We start from the raw sequence: 20,968 nt of genomic DNA, 5'->3' as shown, positions 1-20,968 counted from the left end.
AGGAGGTCTTCTGAACTGTTGTGAGCCTGTTTTACATATAAGGATGCAGAGTCTCAGGAGGGCAAAGTGGCTTTCCACGGTGACATACCCCAAGTGGAGCAGCCAGGGGCTCCCCTGGTCTTTCTCTGACCTCAGATCCTGCTCTTCATCACTGACTCCACAGAGGGTTTGGTATTAGGAGGTCTCTGACCAGAAGATGAGCCTGTGCAATCGTTGTAGACACGTCAGTGTTTCAGAAGAAAGAAAAGTTGGGTGTACACAGAAACCCTCCTATCTGACACAGTTGAGAGCAATCGGCCATTTGTAGCTAAGCCAAAGCAGACGTCATTGCAATAAAACATACATAACTTAATTTTATGTTTCATATAAAGCCTTCAAAAGGACGTGGATTTACTGAGAATTTTTTCTTTGAGAATAAACCTCTGATGGGCATTTGATGTTGTTTATTCTTTAAAAATTTTTTTTTTAAATGCAATACACCTTTCTCTAGTCTTTCCAGAGCATTTTATTTAGCTTTCCTGGAAACATGAAGTCTTTGTGTGCTCATGGTTGATCGGTTTATTTAATATTTACTTAAATGATGTAATTGCAGTAATGAATATGATAGGTATAAGCAGATTTGGGAGCAAATACAACCCACTCATGCCAAGCATGTGATCCATCAGAAGAGTGAGGGCATCATACCCACTCACCTACCAGTCTCCCACACCAGAAGATCAAGGAAAAGCCCCTGTGGATTCTGCAGAGAGAGTAGGACAGGCTGGCTAACCTGGCAAGAGCCCGAAGTGGGAGGCAGTTCAAAGAGCTCCTACTGATCAAAATACACGTACAGGGCATATGTGTATATAGCAGACCCCAGACATGAATGAAAACACTTGTGCAAAAATGATTTTGCTTCTCTGATTTTTTTCCTTCTGGCTTAACCTTTTCTAAAGACTGGTTCTAATTTGAACGGGTTCAGTAGGATTTTAAAAACAACAATTTTGATTTTGTTTTCAGTGCAGTAAAAACAAGATGAATAACTGGGTTGGGTTCAGAGTTCAGCCAATTAGTGTGTCCATTTTGGTTTATGAGTCATATTCTGCTGGTCCACGTTATGCACAGTGAGGAACAATTCAAAACCAGTGCTGTTTTTGTTATTGCTCTGTGTGTTGTGTGTGTTTTTTTTTTTTTTTTTTTTTTTTTACTCTAGCTAGGAGTCTTAAAAAAGCTTCCAGCCTCTTTTGACCCAAGCTATCCTTGTTCAGCATGATCCTGAAGTGACACCAACTAGGGACTAATAGGGACCAAAAATCACCAACAGCAAGAAAGTGAGATAAAACCCCTACTGGCTCTTGAGTCTGATGCTGAAGATTCTGCCTTCCTGCCCCCTTGAATGGTACTGATGTTGGAACACATGTTAAGCTCACTGGGAGTCGGTTACCTTGGCAACAGAAGCCATCAGTATTTCTGGTTGAGTTGCAAAGAAGCTTTGGAGCAGTCTCTCAAAGCCTGAGATGATTCCTGGGGTAGCTGGCCGTGGGCGTACCTGGCCCTTTCTCTCCAGTCCTTGGACACAAACTCCACCATGTGGAAAGGACAATGAGGGCACAGCAGGACACCACATGGTTTACTTAGGTCTTCTTGTGGCTCTTAACTTCAGAAATTGCCCCCTCTCCCCTCCCTCACCCCCCACATTTTCTTGTCTTCTTGTGCTGTTTTCAAGATGCCAAGGCCCCCCTTTTGGCCTAAACCATGTAGTACTGGGTGAAAGTTGAGACAGTATAAGAAGTCATGTTTAATATAGATGCAGATGGATCTACATCCATGTCTACATAATTTATAACTACTTTTACATCTGCCTATATCCGCGATCTACATGCATGCGTACAATAGGTTAATATTCCCTAACTCTGGGTGGGTTAGAAGCAATGACACCCCAGTAGCAATGAGTACACCAGTGCCAGGATCTTGGTTTCCAACACCATTCCCTCATACAAGGAACTAGGGTTCCTTGGAGAAATGGCAGATTCTAGGGCCAGGAAAGGGAATATTCAAGATCAGCCTGGAACAACTCAGAGTGTGACAGAAATTTAAAAAATTACTCAAAAAACAAAGTGAGGGAATATGTCTAAAGGACACAGGAGCCAACTAAACTCTCAATAGACAGAGCTAGAGGAACTCAAGCAACAGACGAAGAGTGTCGTATTAGATTATAACCCAAAGTACAAAATAAATATCCTTAAGTCTATACTGTTACAACAAATTGGGGAATAAATAAATTAATGGGGGAGAACAGAAAATCTCTGTACAGAGAATCTCAGATAATTTATGTAGACATCCCCCCACCATTTCAGCAGATGGGCCATCACCCCTTCCCCCTTAAAAGAAGGTCAGTGCACAGTGACTTTCTTTAAACAAGTAGATACAGAACGAGGAAACAAAGCATAGCTGTACAGTTACAGAGGGTGGTGCTGACTACCCCTCGCTCTGGCCCCTCATACCTCATCCAGTGTTTTGGTCGTCCAGGGGTTCCGAGACCACCCCTGTTCTTTCCTATCTTCCTGGCTGTCCTGGCTGGTCTCTGTGCTGTCTCAAACAATGGTTGTTTTTAATAGCTCTCTTTTTGGTCCTTGTTTTCTGTCCTTGCTATGAGCTCAGATCCCAAAAACTGTTTCTTGTGTCTGTCTTTATATGAAAAGACCAACTTCAGCAGCATGTAAGTAAACAGGAGTATGCTTTGTCACTAAACTTCATTCTAGAAAAACACCTTTTTGTGTCAAAGTTCATCAGGACAATAATGACTTGATTGTTGACATATTTCTTGATTTGACTGTCACCATTTTTTAGCCTCTAAGAAGACACAGAATGATATGTGTCCTTATGCAGAGGGTTTGGGCCATTTGCTCTATGTTGATTAGACACATAAAGATCCCATCCTAGTTCTCAGTTACTCAACTATCTCCTGCGGCCACCATTGTCCAAAGGAGCAGGTCCATGCTTGACAGGCAAGGCCACTGCTAAGGTGATTCAAACTTCAGCAGCTTTATCACCTCCCAAACCCTCTCCTTCCTTTCACCACATCTTTTCCCAGGACAATGGAGTACATCCTGTTGCCTCGGGCTTCCAAACCCCTGCTGTGCGCTTTTTTTTTTTTTTAAGATTTATTTATTTATGCATACAAGAGCTGGGCACAGGCCAGAGGTGTGGGGGGTGAGAGGATTCACCAGAGACAGAGTGGGGAACAGAACAGGCAGATGGACTGAAGTACACTGCTGAGGGGAGCAGCGGGCATGCCAGGAGGGGGCTGCTGTGCCATGTGGGTTGCTCCCTGGCTGGCTGGGCATTGAACTCGTGCTGCAGTGCCTGCAGATAGCTTCATAGGTTGCGTCTTAACCCTTGCTTTCTTTGTTTCTCTGAAGAACTTCCATGCATTCTGTGAAACACACCATGAATGTCTCTCTGTGAAATGTTCCCCAGTTCCCCCAGGACAGATCTGTCCTTCCAACTCACAGATAGTGCATGCATGCCCTACTTAATGCACAGCTTGCCTCCTGTTGCCTATTGGAAGCACCTGTCAACATTACTGACCTGGAAAAGAACTGTTACTCTCAGCATCTTCCACTGATAACAGGGAATGGTATTAATTCATAAGGCCTTGGGAGGATTAAATATGAATATATGTTACTTTGTAATGCCAGGAACAAGTAATCACCCAATGAATGATGACTATATTTATTGGACCAAGTTGTCCTATCCTATTCACAGACCCTGCTACGTCCAGCCGCACATGGTGATAAAACAAACATCCTGGAACAGAGAACCTATTGGAACCAATTCTCTTGACCTTGATCCTATTGGCACTGTGCTCAGCCTAATTGTAGTTGAAGAAGACTCCAGTGGGTCAAATGCAAGAATAACCATTACACCAGGTAGCAGTTCATGAATTTTACCTTTAGTGACATTTTACACAGGCAAATCCATTGTTTCCATCTGTCCACTTCCATTACTACCCTTGGTGATTACTAGTAAATGTAACTGTTTGCATTTCCAGTATATGTCTGAATGTGATCAGTTATCTATTTCCAGGACAAGAGCCAAGACGAATCAAACCAGTCTTTGGAAAAGCAGCTGAGGGAGCCATAATCCACAACTTTAATTAATGAGGCTTTGAAATTGAACACACTGAAGGAAAATTCATTAATTGGTTAATTTTGTCTTCCCTGTTCCTTAACCATTCACTCTTTACCCAGAACATACACAATCGTGTGCAAAACATATTCTTCTAAATGTCTTATAAACGCAGTTTCTTCATCAGCTGCTGATTTCACGTGTGCTTAGAAAGCAACCCATTACCACATTAAGGAAAGTTTAAGCTGCCCAGACACTTGCTAAGCTGGTGCCCAAGCTTCTAGAGGCTGATGCTCTTAACTTAAACAGCTTAGCCTTGCTGCATTATTCAGGCTGCCAAGAAAATGAACTAGGACTCTTGGGGGTTTTTGTGCTGGAGTTGCCTTTGCCAATCTGGTTTGGAAGGAGCTCTGTGTTCCACGGCTCTGGCCTCATTCAGCGCAAGAGGGCCACCAGCAGTTTCTGGAAGTCCCCAGATGTGTCCGAGCGAACCGTGTCAGCGAGAGACTTCTGATACTTCTCTTGGAACTTTTCTTTTATCCTCTGAAGGTCCACCTGTAGGAGAGATGACCACAGCAATGGGACAAGGATGTTTACAGCATATTTACCATAAATGCAGCGGGTACTGTTCTAAGCACATAATTCTCGCTTGCTCATTTACACCTCCAACAACCCTTAGTAGGGGCTATTTCTATTGTATGCAAGAGAAAAAGAAAGCAGCGTTCCGCTCCCCAAAGACTGCGGTGTTGTCTGTGTAGGTGTGTATATAGACATTCCAGGATACGTTTATTTATGGACACTAACACTCGAATTTCATATGATTTTTATGGTTAGAAAATATTTTCTTTTGAGTGTTTAAATTGTTTTAAAATAAGTCATTCCTAGGGAGTAGGGCTGTACAAAAACAGGTGGCGGGCCCAGGATGGCCTGTAGACCATGGCTGGCTGACATAGGTATTGGATTAAGAAAACTGTCTCTTTGGGCCTCCCCTGGTGGCGCAGCGGTTGAGCACTGGGCTGCGTTAAGTGCTGGGCTGCGAAGCTGCCCACAACCTCTGCAGCGCCGGTTCGATTCCCGGCCGCCGGCGAGGGTCCCACATGGCGCTCAGACCTCTCCTGCCTCCCGCTGCTCCCCTCAGCGGTGTATTTCATCACTCTGCCTCTTCTGCCCCCCGCTCTGGCTCTGGTGAATTCTCTCACCCTCCTGCGCTTCTGACTGTGCCCAGTGCTTGTACAAATAAATAAATAAATCTTAAAAAAACCAAAAAAACAAAACCTGTCTCTTTAACCAGAGATATGAAATGAAGCCTTTTTCTCCTCTTGTACCCCAGACAGCAAAGACATGAGGGCCAGTCAACAAAATTCACATCATTATTGTTCTGAAGATTTGGTTTGAATATAACTTGTTAAAAACTTGAAAAACCTAGGAGTGGCATGTGGGGCGAGGACTCAGATGATAAACAGATAACAGGCCTTTGTGCCAGAAGGGATAAATCTCCAGGTAGAACGTAATGAGTATCATAAAGGAAGCACAGAGTTCTCTTTAACCAGGAAGGTATTTTTGGTATTGTCTTCGTTTTATTTCTTGTTTTTTGACTTACACTCTATTTTGCATTCTAGACCCACAAACTATCACCCAGGTTTCTGGTTCTTTTTCTCTTCATCCAGTTAGAGAGCTGAGTAGGAGAAAGATAAGAGCAAGAGAAGGTGGGAGAGGGAGGAAGTTTTCCAAGTGGATGCTGAGCAGGAGAGACCCGAGGGCAGGCGCAGGGGGTGTGTGTCCTGGCCCCCTGGGTTGTAGGCTGCTTGGCTGTGGGGGGTGGGGGGACAGGAGGGTGGTGGGGAAGTCAATGCAGGGATGGGGTGGAGTACATCGGGGCACTGATCTATAACCATGTGACTTTGGGGGTTAAGGGGGCCAGTCAACTAATCTGACTAGGCCTGGAGCATCCTGAGAAAGTGGTCCTCGAGTGGAGATGTCCCGGGAAATGTGGGCAATGCTTAGATGGGCTGGAGCATCTGGGAATGAGCACTCCATGGCGTATGTTGGCATGAACACAGAAGCCTCTGGGGGCATTTTAGAATCGAAGCCTCTGAGGGCATTTTAGAATCGTTGCCCTGTCGCGTTACCAACTTGCTCCTTTGGGTCCCTCCAGATCTGCCCAAGACTTGGGCTGGAAGTTGAGTTGCTAAGAGACAAAGAAGGCAGAGACCTGGAGACTTAAGGAAAGAGTGATTTGGAGCAATGGAGAAGAGGGTGGAGAGAACTGTCGGACAGGAACAGGGACACTAGGAAGAGAAAGAGGGAGAGAACTGGACATTAAAAGAGAAAGAAAAATGTGAATCATGGAGGAGGAGAAAAAGGAGGGAGCGAGGGAGGAGAAATTCCAGGAATAAAAATAAAAATGAAAGAATGGTCTCGTTGCTAAGTTATATTTAAAAACAGTGTCAGATGTTAAGTGTTATTTGTCAAAAGGTTGTGGTCCAGCATTTGGGTTGGTATCTTTCCCCCTTCATTAAACAATTTTTTGAGGGGCGAGGTCTGTGGTTTTCAAGTGCTCGGTTCCACTTCAGTCCCCAAAGACTGCTCCTGCTTCTCCTGCTGCCGATGAAATGCCATTTCTCCGTTCTTTTGTAATTCCTTCTATCTGTGGGCCTATATTCAGAAGTATTTGCTGTGAATCTTGACAGCGGCGCCCAAGATTTTGGCTACTCATCTCCCTGTCCCTTTCTTAGACTCCTGCCTTCTCAAAGAGGGGGTGGTACGGTTCCCGAGAGGGCAAAAATTGGCTCTTAGAGGGTGGAAAGAATTTAATCTTGGCATGTGAAAGTATCTGTACAAATACAGACCATAAGCAGATATACTGTTTATATATTATATCATAGATATTGTATAATGTAATATGTTACATGAACTATCATGGAGTATAGAGTGTATACTGTAATTACATAGAATATATACTGTGGTATATATACTATCTACTCTATGAAAGTTCTTGCAAGTGGATCGTGACTAGAAAAAAGTGGAATCTGAAAAGAATTCTCACGGAGGTGATGGATCATTTAAAAAGGTTAAGAAACATTGTCTTACACTGATGTGTTTCTTGCGCACAAGTGTGCACCTGAGAGGGCCGGTTAAATGCTTCGCCCCGGAAGCAGGAAATCGTCTGCGCACCCTCTCTGGTGCTGGGTGACCTCATCTGTTGCTAACCTTTCACGGTCTCTGTTTTGTGCTCCTGCAAACGGAGCCGGAGCATGGCTGTGCCGTGCAGAGTGGCTCCACGGGGCCCCCTCTGAGCTCTCCGGAGCCGCCAGTGACAAAAATAGAAGCAACGCTCACGCTCACGACTGTATTTTTATAAAAAGAAACAGATTGAAGTACAGCACACACAACGTCTTCCACAGAGTCTGAAAGGCCAAGGCTGTCTCCACTGTGCTTTCCGTAAACAGGCCCTGGATGGAAGCTCTGTGTTGATGACATCAGTGGGGGCAGAAGGAGAAGAGGCAGCCCCCCATGGAGTCGAGGGCGTCTTACCTCCATGCGGGTCACAATGATGTGGATTAGTGTCTCCTCATCGGTCCCCACACCTTTCATGGACTTGTACAGACGGTCAGCAAAATAGCCCTCGCGGTCCTGGGCACACCTCACTGGGAGGGAGGAGGGAAGAGAGACGGGAGGTAGTCACACTGTGCCCAGTGGCACGGAGACCACCAAAGGGACGCACAGGCCAGAGTGTGACCTGCCTGCTCTGGGAGCCAACTCAGCTGGCAGGCAGCTTGAGGACTTCCTCTTGTTACCTAATGGGATCTGGAAGACCCCTCTGAGGCAGGCATCTGGGCTCCTCAACCTTTTCTATTCCCTGAAGGCCCCCTGGTAGGTGCAGGAAGGCTGAGACCTTGCCCTGTGCAGGCTTCCCAGCAAATTCACATTCTCACCCGCAGGAACAGCCCAGCGAATCTGGGACGCCCCACTGAGCTTGGGCCCGAATCAGATGGGCTGGAGACCTGGCTGTGACAAAGTTTTGTCATCGCGGGGGTTGGCTCAGTCACACGGGGCCTGCTTTCCCTGCTAGACCGCCTCCTTCCCTTGGTCTAGCCTTGCTGGCTTTGGAGGAGAGTTTCATCTCTGCCTCTTTCCCGGCTTCCCCCGGGTCTTCATGGTTGGCTGGGTGGTGGGCTTGCTGACATGCTCCTGCCTCCAGATCCCCTTCCCATTAGCTGCTAGCTGCTCCTAGCTTTAGTCTAAACCACCAAATAATGAAGCGTGACTTTGGCTTACCAACCAAGCAATGGGGTGTATCTCTACCACTGGGGGTAAGTCACCCTTCCCCCTCCAGGCTCCTAGGGGTCATTGTGACTAACTCTTTGGGGAATAAACCAACAACTCTTTAGGTTGTTGACATTTCTCTGGGACACTGATGCTCAGGAAGAGGGGAGAGGAACAGGATTAGGGGAGCAGAGTCTAGATTGGGGGGGTCTGTCTCCTTCCTTTGCAGGGTACCTGGCACCACCAGAGTTTCAGTGGCGAAGAAATGTCCAGACCCAGACCTCTTTAGTCCAAGAATATCTCAAAAGCTGCTGAATGGGTGGCAGTGGGAGGGGGACCTGTTCATCGAAGGGGCGGCTTGTGGAGACTCACTGTAACCCCGAGACGTGCTGTGAGTGGCATCGCAAGGCCACAGGTCCTTTCCTGGGCGGTTCTAACAGACGTTGAGGCGGCTGTGGCACACCCATGGAGGGGCTTCTTCCCTGACATTCGTTTTGCCTGAGGTTTTGAGGAGCAAATCGTTGACTTTTCTACGGTGCACAGTCTGTGTGTGATGTGCTGCGTCTCTGCTCAGCAGCCGCGGGACCCTGACCAGTGGGCCGGGGACGCTGGGAGCGCGTGGGGTAAGAACCCCACTCCGGGGAGGACAGGCAGCAGCCCCTGCGCTCTGTCTCTCACTCCTGGGGGTCCGCGGAGCCCACTTTGAGAAGTGCTGCTCCAGGAGCTAGCAGAGGGGGAATCCGTGGGCCCCACAGCCCCTTGTCCACGTTCTCTGTAAGCTGGCTTCCTATGAGTGAGGGGCAGCTGGCCGGACTGTCCTGGACGTAGTCATGACAGTGTTTTCCGCTCTGCATGGTTTCTTCTCACGGCCATTTATCCCACTCCCTCTGGGGTGCACCCAACTCCTGCATTTCATGGTCTCTGTCTCCTGGGATTGGGCTTTTCCTCCCTCTGAACTCCCCTGCTCTGGCTGTTTCTGTCTCGGTCATCCCTGTGGCCCAATCTGCTGATTTGTGTCACCTGCCAAGGACTCGAAGCTTCGGAGCAGGCCCTGCACTTACTGACTTCCTGTCCGCATACCTGGCCCCGCCGGCCTAGTCAGGTGCTGAGCTAGTGCCAGATAATTGAGTGGTTTTATTACCATTAATACTCAAATCATGTTTTATTGCCATTATTACCATTAATAAAGAGTAATATTAATTTTCTAGATTCTCTGCACCGCAGACAGAGAGCACTGAGGGCCCCTGAGGCTGACCCATAAGTAGATCTCGTCTTATATTGAAGAGTCTCTCCCTTTAAGCCCTGAGGACAGTTGTCCTTGTGTGTCCAGCACAGGTCAGGAGAGACACTAAGGGTGGTTCGACCTCAGTGTGTCACCAGAGAAATCCTGCTAACTTGAATGCAAAATGAGGATAGATCGAAAAAACATCAATTGCTGTCACTGGTCCAAACAAGAGAAAAAAAACATACAAACAAAACAAAACAGTCTGGCAGCCAGAGCACATTCTTGAACTTCCAGGACTGCTTTTCAGTTCTTTCTCTTCTTCAGGGGATCCGTCTCTCCATTTCTTCTGCCATTTGGGACGGTGCCCTGGCCTGCTCCGCACAGGAGTGTGGACAATGGACAATGCCTTCATTCCAGGCTTGGCGGAAAGGAAAAGGGAACCTGCCAGACACAGCCCGTGCCCATCTCCTGCTATTTCCTGCCTCTGGGCAACACCTGGCAGGAAGGTCCTGATGCTTGCTTGGCGCAGTCCAGAGCTGGTCTGTCTCCTCCTTCTTAAGAGACTTCATTCATTCCAAACATTGAAGGGAACCAAGGATAAGGAAACTCTAAGCCACCAGGCGTGTGCAATAACTTATAGATCTGAAACCAGGGACCCTTAGTGTGCGACGTGCGAACCCCATGTCTGCCCTCTGATCCTGGACTATGGTCCCAGGCTGTTGACAGATGATCATGGGGACGGATGATCCTAGTGGAACTGTCATGGATACATTCCCCCAAAGCCCCCTTCAGGACCAAGTGTCTGCTAGTTGCTCACAGCTGAGCCCCACAGGAATGGCCCTCCAAGAAGGGAGTTGCCTTGCCCAAGACTGCAGATGCTCCGCTGGCTGCTGGATGTGGGGTGCCATGACCTGGCCTCTTACCTCTGCCCTGGACATCTGGGCTTCAGGGCTCCCTGGGAGATGGACATAGCCTTGTTGCAACTATGTCACATTCACCCTCTCCCTTGCCCCTCCTGCCAGGATGTGTTGCTCTAGTCCCTAAAACCTTCCTGCACACACACCTCCCTCTCTGAGTCTGGCACCAAGCAGCCCCACCCCACCTAAGAGAGGGGTCCCCTTAGTCTGCCTTACCGAGAGTCAGATAGGTTTTCTGCAGATCTCCTGAGGTTTCATCTTCAATGACCTCTTCAATGTCTTTGCCCGTGAGCTGGAGAGACAAAATGCAGCCATCATCCCAGGTCTTGCTTTTGGCCTGGGTGTACTTGGGGTCATGCCTCAGCAAAAGCCCTAAACTATTTCAGCTTTGTTTGGTGTGACTTGGAGGAAATCCCTATACTTGTCTTGGAACTTGCAGGGCTGAAGGAGGCAGGGTTGCCTCCCCCATTCAAGTGTGGGCTCTGGGAAGTTAGTCTAGAAAGATTCTAATGGATTCCACCTGGTATGGGCTAGGACATTTCCCTCAGCCTCAGTTTCCCCATCTGTAAAATCAGGGAGTGGAAGAACAAAGGATGAGAATAATTCTTGGTGTAACTATAACAATAATTCTTTGTGTTTATATAGCACTTTAGTTTCTACTCTATGTGTGTGTGTATTTAAATTCCTTCCATCTCCAATTGTCTAGGAGGCTGTGGTTATAATCACCTCACCCACACCTCCCTCCCCCACCTTGTCCTGGGACTGAAGACTTAGTTGCCAAAATTTGGGGAGAAATAAGTAGAAGCTGTGAAGTTCACGGTAAGGACTTGGCCTAAATTCCCAGGTGGAGTGAGGCTTCCTGGACTGGGAGTGGGGGGCCACCATGTCCAAATGCCACTTTTATCTGGGGTGATTCCACATAATGCTATATTCCCCGGCAGCTCTGCACAGCGTTACACATTAGGTTTCTTTCCAAATATTTACAGAAGCTGAAGTTGAGAGTAAATTGTGACTATGTTTAACACAAGTACTGCCCTGGCCAGCCTCAGGGCAGGCAAATAACAAGAAAGAAGAGCTCTGTGTTGGATTTGGGAAATGCAGTCATGTATTAGAAATACCGAAACTTCTCTCTTAGAAATGATCTTTTCAGGCTATAACACCATTGTGAGTCTATAAAGAATCTGGGGGTGGGGGTATTTGTAGACACACCACCGACGTTAATGCAGTTTATTTTAAAAACATTCTTTGGGATGGATGCACAAGGATGTGTATTTTGGGGGTTGGGGGGGCAGATTTAGTGAAGCCCCTTGCGAGATCTCTGTCATGGTTTGTACATCCAGTGGCCTGGTATGGGGAATGGACCTCACTTTGAAGGGGGTTGGGTTGGGGGCTGTCAGTCCTGCCCACCCCTAGGTGCCCCCAGTTTTTAATGAGTTTGTGGGCGCTGGTGTTTTGGAGGGGACTGATATCTCCTGTTTGCCTGAACAGGGTTCTTTTTCTATAGACCGAGATTGCATGTCAGGAAGATGTTGTGCTCACACAGGTCTGCATTCACTTAGAAAAATTCCTCACAATCACTTTCTGTTTCTATTCTTTGTGCTGAGCCACACCAGGGTTTGTCGATTTTCTGTAGAAGCTCAGAATCCGTAACAGATAAAAGCAGTTGTTGGGGAGGTGGGAGGTGGGCCCCTCACCCTAGCCTTGGGCAGGAACAGTTTCCACCCTCTGGGGTCTCTTGCGTTCGCCTCTCTGGGGCACTATTCACACAATTCGAGATGGCACTGCCCCTTCTCCCTCCCCCTCCTGGTAGTTCTAGGCACCTCCAGGGGCGCCCTGGAACACAAATGGAAAACAACAGACTGGCCAGGCTACTGCCTCTCCTTTGGGAATGGCCGGCTTTTCACTTCAAATATGGGGATGCTGCATTCTTAGGGAGCTCTGTGCAAACCAGGTTTTCTGATCTCAGTACAAAAGCACATTGTGAAGGGAGATTCCAGACAAGCTGCAAGGCCCTGGTAGTGCTGCCTCTAGGGAGACTGTTAGAGGAACAGGGCAGAAATTTCTTTCTTTTAAAATCAATTCCCCCCACCTGACAGCATGCCCACTTTATGCACTTGGCTTGGGCTATGGTAGTAAAGAGTTGAAGACTCTGGAGTGGGCTTAAAAGGGTGGTGGGGGGATGGCACAGAAATAGTGAGGGGTTTGAGGGGCTGGGGGTGTGTGTATGATTTATATTGAGTCCTGTTTGGGGAACTCATTTGGATGTTTTAACTACCTAAACCTCCCTGTTCCCCTTCCCTGGGACTAGAATCATCTTGCAGCAAGGCTGGGGAAGGGCTGTTGCTTGGACTTGCATTTCTGAGAGTGTCAGTCATTAAGACGCAGGCTTAGAAGACAAATAAAGGGCAAAAACTGGAGATTTTGTAACAAAAATTAAAATTCAACTCTGTGCCAGGAAATCCATGCCACACAATACACCCCAGTGACCTCAAGCTAGTTACTTAGTGCTTTAGTCATAGACCAAGAGAAACCTCGTGGAAGCTGGGTCCAAAGTGAGGATAAGCTCTACAAATCAATGCTAGAGGTTCAGATGAATGATGTTCCAACAAGGCCATTGGAGTAGATGAACAGGTAGAATTTTAGAGTTTGGGTTTCCTGTAAAGAATACTAAAATCTATAGAATATCTTATTGTCCATTTTTGCTTTAGCTCTGAGTGTTGACTTTCTTGGTTCACACAGGGAGACACCTAACAATTGCTAGCGTTTATTGAACATCTATTGCATGCCAGGTTCTAAGAGCTTTATTCTGTTAATTCATGGAATCCTTATTACCTCTAAGAAGTAGGTGTAACGATTATCCCTATTTTACAGCTGGGGAAACAGGCACAGAACTCAGTAGCCAGCCTAAGGTCAGACAGCTGGTAGCCTAGGGCAGGACTCTTAAACTTTAACATGCATCATTGTCATCTGGAAGTTTTTGGCAGAATTCCATGTGCCACAACCCAGACTTTAGGTCTGCAGCCCCAGAGATGTAGTCATTTTAGGGTGGGGACTCATTTTTTAACATGTTCTCAAGTGATACTGATGCTGCTATTGGGGGATTAATTTTGAAAACTATTGGTCTGGAGAATATCCTTCCAAGTTGTTGGTAGTAAACACACACACACACACACACACACACACATGTTTCTATAGTGACCACCAATGACAGCCAAACCCAGAAACTCCATGCATGGCCCTGGCCACGTGGGAAGAGGGTCTAGGTCATGGAAAAAGTCCTTCAACTCAGGGTCGACACAGCTCGAGGCACAGAGGCCAGGGGAGTGTGGGGGCAGCTGCCTTTGATCACGAATCTGGGCACGATTTGAAAGCACAGGACCCTAAAGGCTTATGTACAGTAATGATAAAATTCCAACGTTTTATTGTCTTTTCATCTGCTGGCAACACATAGAAAACACTATTTTGAGTGAGGAGTGGCCAGCTCTAGCCAAGGTAGGAGCTCAGGCTGGGGAATGTTGGAGTTCTCATCCACTCTCTGCTACTGACTTGCTGTGTGGTCCTGATAAGTTACAGATGGTTCCTTACTCATAACAGACTTTCCTCGTCCAACAGTGGGTAACAATGGCTGTTCAGCCCACATTATAGTTACGGTATTATTGTGAAGTTGAAATGAGATACAGAGCACAGAATTGCTTTGAGTAGTTAAAAACCCTCTGCAAATATAAAATAGGGGGAAAAAATCTGATATTCCACAAAAGGTTTCTTGCAATTAAAGCCTGACTTTCAGGGAAGGACTTTTCAGGGAAGGACTTTCAGGGAAGTGCCTGAAAATAGTGAACTCACCATGTTGGCCTAAAATTGTCAATAGATTGAAAAACAACAATTACTTAAAGGTAATCGAAATGCATTTTTCCAGAACTGTATCTCTGAGGCATTTCACCTCTATCTTGGAAGTGGTGGACCCTTTAGTCCACCTGTAAGCTGGGCTAATAATAGTGAACATTTGTATGTTTACCACATGCCAGATACTTCCCTGAGCCTCTTACACTAGCTGTATTTAACTTGTAAAATAACCCCAGGAGTGTGTGATGATGACAGTCAGGGCCCCTGTTTTGCAGATGAGGATGGCGACGTCAGGTCACTTAACAGGGGTAGAACCAGAATTTGACACTGGGCCCCTCTGGCCATAGGACTTAGCCCCTAGACTGGCCACTTCTGTTTTCCCAGCCTACGTTACAAAGCAGGTCTCCCCAAACTCGGCACTGCTTGGGACTGGGGAGCTCTTGCTGGTGGCAGGCTGCCTTGTGCCTTTAGACAGCAGCATCCCTGCCTCTGACCCACAAGATGCCAATAGCACTGTGCCCTCCAAACATACCCCGAAAGACAACCCCTAATGTTACCCAGACATTATCAAATATTCCTGGGGGGCAAAATCACCCCAGACTGAGAACCACTATTGTAAAAGATCCTCTTAGTTCCACCTGCCAGATCTTGGCTTCTTTTGGAAATAACTTAAGACTCAATTGTTTCCGTGTGAACTTGGTTGCTCTAGTACTTGGTTACTTACAGTCTTATAGGCTTGGAAGGTGGCTTGTAACTGCTTGTAGCTCCTCTTGGCCAGGACTTCAGTGAAGGCAAGCTCATCAGTGCCCCAGCGGCCTTCCCCTGCCTTGAGGGTCAAAAGCAAACATTTTGAAAAGGACTGAACATGAGTGCCATGCCCAGGCCTCACTTATGGGAAATTAGAAAATGTGCCCTGGATAGAAGCCAAATTGATTGACTAAATACTTTAAGCTCTTAAACCACAAGTATACTTTACATATTTATTTATATCTTTCCTTGTTTCAAAATGGATCTGAAATGATTAACCCCAGAGTATAAGAATAGAGACAATTCTTTTAGATTCATGAAGATTGCATATACTGCACATTCTAGAGATCATACTCGTTTTCCAAGTAACTCCCATTCACATGATATAAAGAAACATTTGTCAAAAATAAGGCTAATAGATGAAAAAGAAAATGTTCGGAGACTGGCGCGTCTCTGCACACTTACGTCATACAGATCTTTGGCATCCTGACCAGCTAGATCTTTGTCCACGACATCGCTTTCATCACGATTAGCCTAGAACATTTGACACATTGTTATTAGCTTGAGGTCCTGCTTGACCACAGAAAACGAAAAGGAAAAGTCTTGGAAAATGGGGTGGGGGTGGGGAGGTGATGTGATCCAGAGGGGTGGCCAGCAGTGAGATCCAGGCTGCAGAGCATTGGCAACGCTGCTCTTTGCTGCCATCTTTTGGCACAACCGAGAAACTTCTAAGATGACACTTGCTTTTCCCTTTTTTTTTTCCTTCTCTGTAGAAGCCAGGGTGACACACAAACCTCAGGAACCTCTAAGCAGGTTGAAAGCAAACTTATGCTGTCCCCAATGGCGAGTCCTTCGGAAAGTGAATCACTTTACTTCCAAAAGATTAAATTTCCCTTCTGAGAGTCCCAGTGCTGACAACCCTGGTAGTTGGTGAAGGAAGTTCTTGGTTGCCTATTCATTGTTTTAGGCAGAATTCTAAGCTGACCCCCAGTAACCAACACTCATGGATTCCCCTTCCTTGTAAATTTGATGAGATGTCATCCTGTGATTATGTTCTGTTCATACGACAAAGGTAATTAAGGTGCAGAATCAGCTGAATACATGAAAAGGGATATTATCCAGGGTTGGTCTGATCCAGTCAGGTGAGCTTTTGAAAGCGCATAGATGGAAGAAGTCAGAGAGAAATAAACTCTTGCTGGTCTGGCTCCTGCTTTGTGCTGTGGAGCACGTATCAGGGAACTAAGAGCTGATACTGGTCTCCACTTGACAGAGAACAAGAAACAGGACATCAGTCCCTACAGCCACAAGAAACTGAAATCTGCCAATAACCAGCAAGCCCGAAGAGCACCCCAGGCCTCAGATGAAATCTTAGCCCCTGTCAGCCCCTTGATTTCAGCCTGGTGAGAGCCTAGCAAAAGATTCAGCTAACCTGTACCCAGACTCTTGACTTTTAGAAACTGTGGGATCATAGATCTTTGTTGCTTTGAGCTACTAAGTTTCTGACAATTTGTTATGACAGCAAGAGAAAACTATATGTCCTTCTTGCTATACTTGTTACTCTGTGTGTCCTCTGCTGATAGTCCTTCCTCACTGAGAGAAACAAAATGGAGGAAACGCTCAAAGCTCAGAAGGAGGGGCATGTCAGTGAGAGCATAGATGTGTTCAGGCTGGAGGCCCAGGGGCATGTCCTAGCAGGGGCGGTGCTGAAAGTGCCATGTCCTGGCCAGCTCCCTGCAGTGGCTCTTACAGACCTAAACTCAGAGGGAATCCTGGAAGGGAGTGAATTGTGAAAAGTTTCCTTCTGGGTTAAGACGATCAGGTTCTCTCGCTCCACGCTCCTGGGCTGTATGTATCTTACTGGCTGGGTAAATCTGGGCAGGTTACTCACCCTCCCTGGGCTCAAGCTTCCTTGCTAAGCAAAGAGGGGTGGTGCTTAATGAGATAATCCATTATCCCATTGTAATTGCAAATGACTAAGCAGGTTGCTATTATGGGAAAAATGCTGATTTAGTAATTTCCTCATAGCTGGACTAATGAAGCACGTGTTGCCAATTCCTCATAAGATTCTTAATGATAAAAAAAATGAAGGTTTAGCTGCGTTGCCTTTTGCACGATTGGCATCATGTTGCTGAGGGTATTTCCTAAGATCATGGAGAGAGCTTTAACCTCTTACCTGTAGCAGGAACACCAGAATTTTTTCCAGGCTCCCGCTTGTATCATCTTTGACATCTGATTCAAGGCTCTTGTCAAATACTTTTAAGGAAGAAAAAGGGAGAGGAGAAAGCAGACAATTTAGTTCCCTGAGGTATTCTGAAAGGAACATTCTTTACCCAAAGTCAGAACAAAAGGTCACTTACGCCTTTGGTAGGTCTCTTTAATGGCGATGATTTCCTAGGAAAGGTAATAAAAAAAAATCAGTAACTCCAGTTCAGGGTTAATTAATAAGAGATGCATGGAGGGAAGAGGCAGCAGCCTGTCTCTGGACACAGGGTGCACCCATGACCTCTGCAGAAAGCCACCCTGCAGGTTAGTCCTTTGGCTGTTCCCTAAGGCTGTGGAGCCCCTTGCTGTGCACACATCTCAAACCACACAAATAACACACGCACATTCTTCCCAGTTAAAAATGAAAATGTAACCGAAGTTAAATGGTTAAATTGCCTTCAGACCTTAAACACAAAAGAAAACTTTTCTCTGACAATTGCTTTTGCAGACACAGCAGAGCTTGGAGGTTTATCAGCTAACCTTGACCTGAGTTCCAAGACCAGTTGGACGAGGGAGACACAAATGCATGGCTGGAGGTGGGGGGAGGGGCGGGGGGTCTCCCCAGAGGTACGGAGCCCACCAACAGAAATTCAAACCCCCCACTTACGTGAAGAAAAGCCTCAACAAACCTCAACCATGCCCACATTTCTTTGCCCGGTGTGCTTTTTAGCCAATGAACAGGACTGTGTTCTCAATCCTGGTCCTCCAAAACCTGTGTAATCTCATTCCTTTCTTAACCAGGAAACAGATTTGAGTTTATCTCTTATTTCCTTAGCAACAAATTATGGGGGGGGGGATTTTTTTCCTTTTCTCAAAACCCTGGAGTCATCTTAATCCTGCTTCTATGCATGGAGGGAGCCCACTGATTGGGATTAAAAAGATTACAGCTAAGCCAACATCCTCACCCCATCTCCCCACTCCCAGCCCAGCCAGGTAGCCAGTATGAGAAGTTCAGAGCATGCCTTCCTGAGATACGTCTTTGCATTTGTGTACACATAAGCATGCTACTGAAAGTGTACAGAATTATTTTCTTTTGTGTTTAAGAAGTCGACTATGGGGCCTCCCCTGGTGGCGCGGGCGGTTGAGCACTGCGCTGTGAAGCTGTCCTCAGCCTCTGCAGCGCTGCCTAGCAAGGGTCCCACATGGCGCACAGACCTCTCCTGTCGCGCCCGCTGCTCCCCTCAGCAGTGTATTTCGTCATTCTGCCTGTTCTGTTCCCCACTCTGTCTCTGGTGAATCCTCTCACCCTTTGCGCATGTGGTCTGTACCCTGGTTCTTGTATAAATAAATAAGTAAATCTTAAAAAAATAATAAAAATAAAAAGTCAACTATGGTACATATCATTCTTTGACTTATTTTTTCAATTACTGGGTCCTGGAGATCCAGCAAGGCTTATTTATACAGTCACCTAATTTTTTCTCAATGGATCCAAAAGGTTTCATTCTACGATAAGCCACGGTTTATTGCCCTGTCTGCTAGTGATAGACTTTTAGGTTGGCTTCCAGTTTGTTTTTTTTTTTTTTCTATTTCAAATAAGGCTTCATACAGTAAACAATTTGCTGTTTGCAGGAGTGCAAATGTCTCTCTAGAGTATGTTCAGGGGAGAATTGCCTGATATTTCAGTGGTATCTGCTGAGTGCCCACTCAGGAGCTCCTCAATTTACACCTGAATCAGCTGGTTTAAAAGCAGGCATCTCCCACCGCTTCACCTGCCTGCTGTTGGAGTCAGTGGCTGTGAGGTGGAGAACTCACACAGGTGAGGAGTTGGCCTCTGTGCTTTGGTAGTTGGGAGGGAGGTAGAAGGTTAGGGAGGGCTGATATCCTGGGTTTGAGCAGCTTGGCCCCTGGCCCTGGTCTAGCCAAGTACCAGGATCTCCGTGAACCCTGGGCTTGCTTTGCTCTGGCTTTCTCTTTACTGTCAAATCCATTTTCTTTTATTACTGAAGTAGCATTGCATCATGACATTATATAAGCCTCAGGTGTTCGTCATCGAGAATCAGCATGTGGACACGCGGCACTAAGTTCTCTGTAGAAGCCCAGTTCTTGCCTTCCGCAGCCATTGTCCCTTTGTCCTGATTTACCCACCTCCTTCCCCTCTAGTGACCACTAATTAGTCTTAGAGTCTACAAGTTTATTTTTGTTTTCTTTAGCCCATCTGTTTGTTTATTTTCTCTATATACTACATGTGAGTGAATTCATATGTGCTTGTCTTTCTCCGTCTGACTTATTTCATTAAGCATAATTTCCTCGAGGTCTCATGTTGTTACAAATGGCAGGTTTTCATCCTTTTTAAAAAAAGTAGTTGAGTCATATTTCTAGTGTGTATATCTGTTCCTTACCTTCTTTATCTGTTCCTCAATCAATGGGCACTTAGGTTGTTTCCAGCTCTTGGCTATTGTAAATAATGCTGCAATAAACCTTTTCAGATTAGTGTTTTTGCATTTTTTTACTGCTCTTTATAATGTCTGCACCAACTTACATTCCTGACCATAGTGTGAAGAGTTCCTTTCTCTCCAGCTCATCCTCCCACCACTTGTTTGTAAGATAGATCGATGTAATTGGGGGCAAAAATAGGTCTCGCTTGTTGTTTGAGACCAGGGCTGGAAAGAAACTAGGCTGAGGGAGAATAGCATATGGTCAAAAAAGACTAGAAAAATCATGATCAAGTTAACCTTCTTGCCAAGGCAGCTGGAGTCCCAGGGCTGGGACCCTGCTGCGTCTGGAGAGGGTGGGAATTCAGGTCAGGAGAATTGTGTGCCTGTTGAACTTGACAGATGTCTCCTCCCTGCTAGACCTTCACTAAGGCACAATCTTAATCTGCAAAGCCCTTGAGTGGAGAGCTTTTATTTTCTTGTGGAGAGAAAAGAAGTTCATGGATGCTCAGGAAGGGGTTTACAGCTGTGACGGGGAACAGGGGGGTGCTTGAGGAAGCACAGCGGCAGGCACAGGCCAAGCAGGAAGGACCAGTGCTAGGAGTCAGTACTCAAGGCCCAGGATGCATTTTAGTGTCTGAACGCTGCTGTCACTTGTCCTTGCTGTGGGCTCCAAACCCTGCTCTTACCCAGAGGTCTCAGGAATGTTGGGGTTTTCTGGCACCTCCTGGCCTCGTTCCATAGGCACACCTCAGAGACAGTGTGGCTTTGGCTCCAGACCACAGTAAAACAATTATGGAAATAAATGGAGCCACACGAATGTTTGGGTTTCCAGTGCATGTATGGGTTTCCAGTGCATGTATGAGTTGTGTTTCTACTAAACTGCCGTCGAGTCAGTGTGCAATGGCGTTATATTAAGAAAACCCAAAGGTACACTTTATTAAGAGCACCTCATTGCTAAACAATGCTACCTTCATCTGGACTGTGGGAACACGTGGCTGATAGACTTGCTGGATGCGGGGGTGCCCCATGCCTTCAATTTGTAAAGAGTCCGTTGTCTGCAGAATGCAATAAAGCGAAGCACAATAAAGGGAGGTAGGCCTGCAGACTTGCTTGCACTTCACACTTGAAGGCAGCCCGGAGGAGGCAGTTACATAAGTGTGCTTGGGAGACATCGGCTGCTTGGCTGCTTACTGCAGTGTTCAAACCAGCAGATCTGCACAGTC

At 46.4% G+C, this 20,968-nt stretch overlaps 1 protein-coding gene across 2 annotated transcripts in view; it reads right to left on the bottom strand.

Annotated features, from left to right (window-relative positions):
- Window positions 1-3,716: 3,716 nt before the first annotated feature.
- Window positions 3,717-20,968, bottom strand: part of ANXA13 (annexin A13) — a 50,312-nt gene continuing 33,060 nt past the window's right edge. Inside the window, exons 6-12 of one of the 2 annotated variants that reach the window (XM_037502008.2) lie at window positions 17,466-17,499; window positions 17,282-17,361; window positions 15,574-15,642; window positions 15,086-15,187; window positions 10,735-10,810; window positions 7,645-7,757; window positions 3,717-4,665 (exon numbers count right to left, since the gene is read on the bottom strand). In XM_037502008.2, coding sequence (XP_037357905.1) covers window positions 4,546-4,665; window positions 7,645-7,757; window positions 10,735-10,810; window positions 15,086-15,187; window positions 15,574-15,642; window positions 17,282-17,361; window positions 17,466-17,499 — 594 coding nt within the window. In that variant the 3' untranslated portion in view covers window positions 3,717-4,545. The remainder of the gene's footprint in view (window positions 4,666-7,644; window positions 7,758-10,734; window positions 10,811-15,085; window positions 15,188-15,573; window positions 15,643-17,281; window positions 17,362-17,465; window positions 17,500-20,968) is intronic. The other variant, XM_037502014.2, reaches the window with a different exon arrangement.

This window comes from Talpa occidentalis, unplaced genomic scaffold, assembly GCF_014898055.3.
Source record: "Talpa occidentalis isolate TD23 unplaced genomic scaffold, MPIMG_talOcc4v2.1, whole genome shotgun sequence".
NCBI lineage: Eukaryota > Metazoa > Chordata > Mammalia > Eulipotyphla > Talpidae > Talpa > Talpa occidentalis.
The sequence above is the reverse complement of the archived record's forward strand: the minus strand, read 5'-3'. Positions and strand labels throughout refer to the sequence as shown.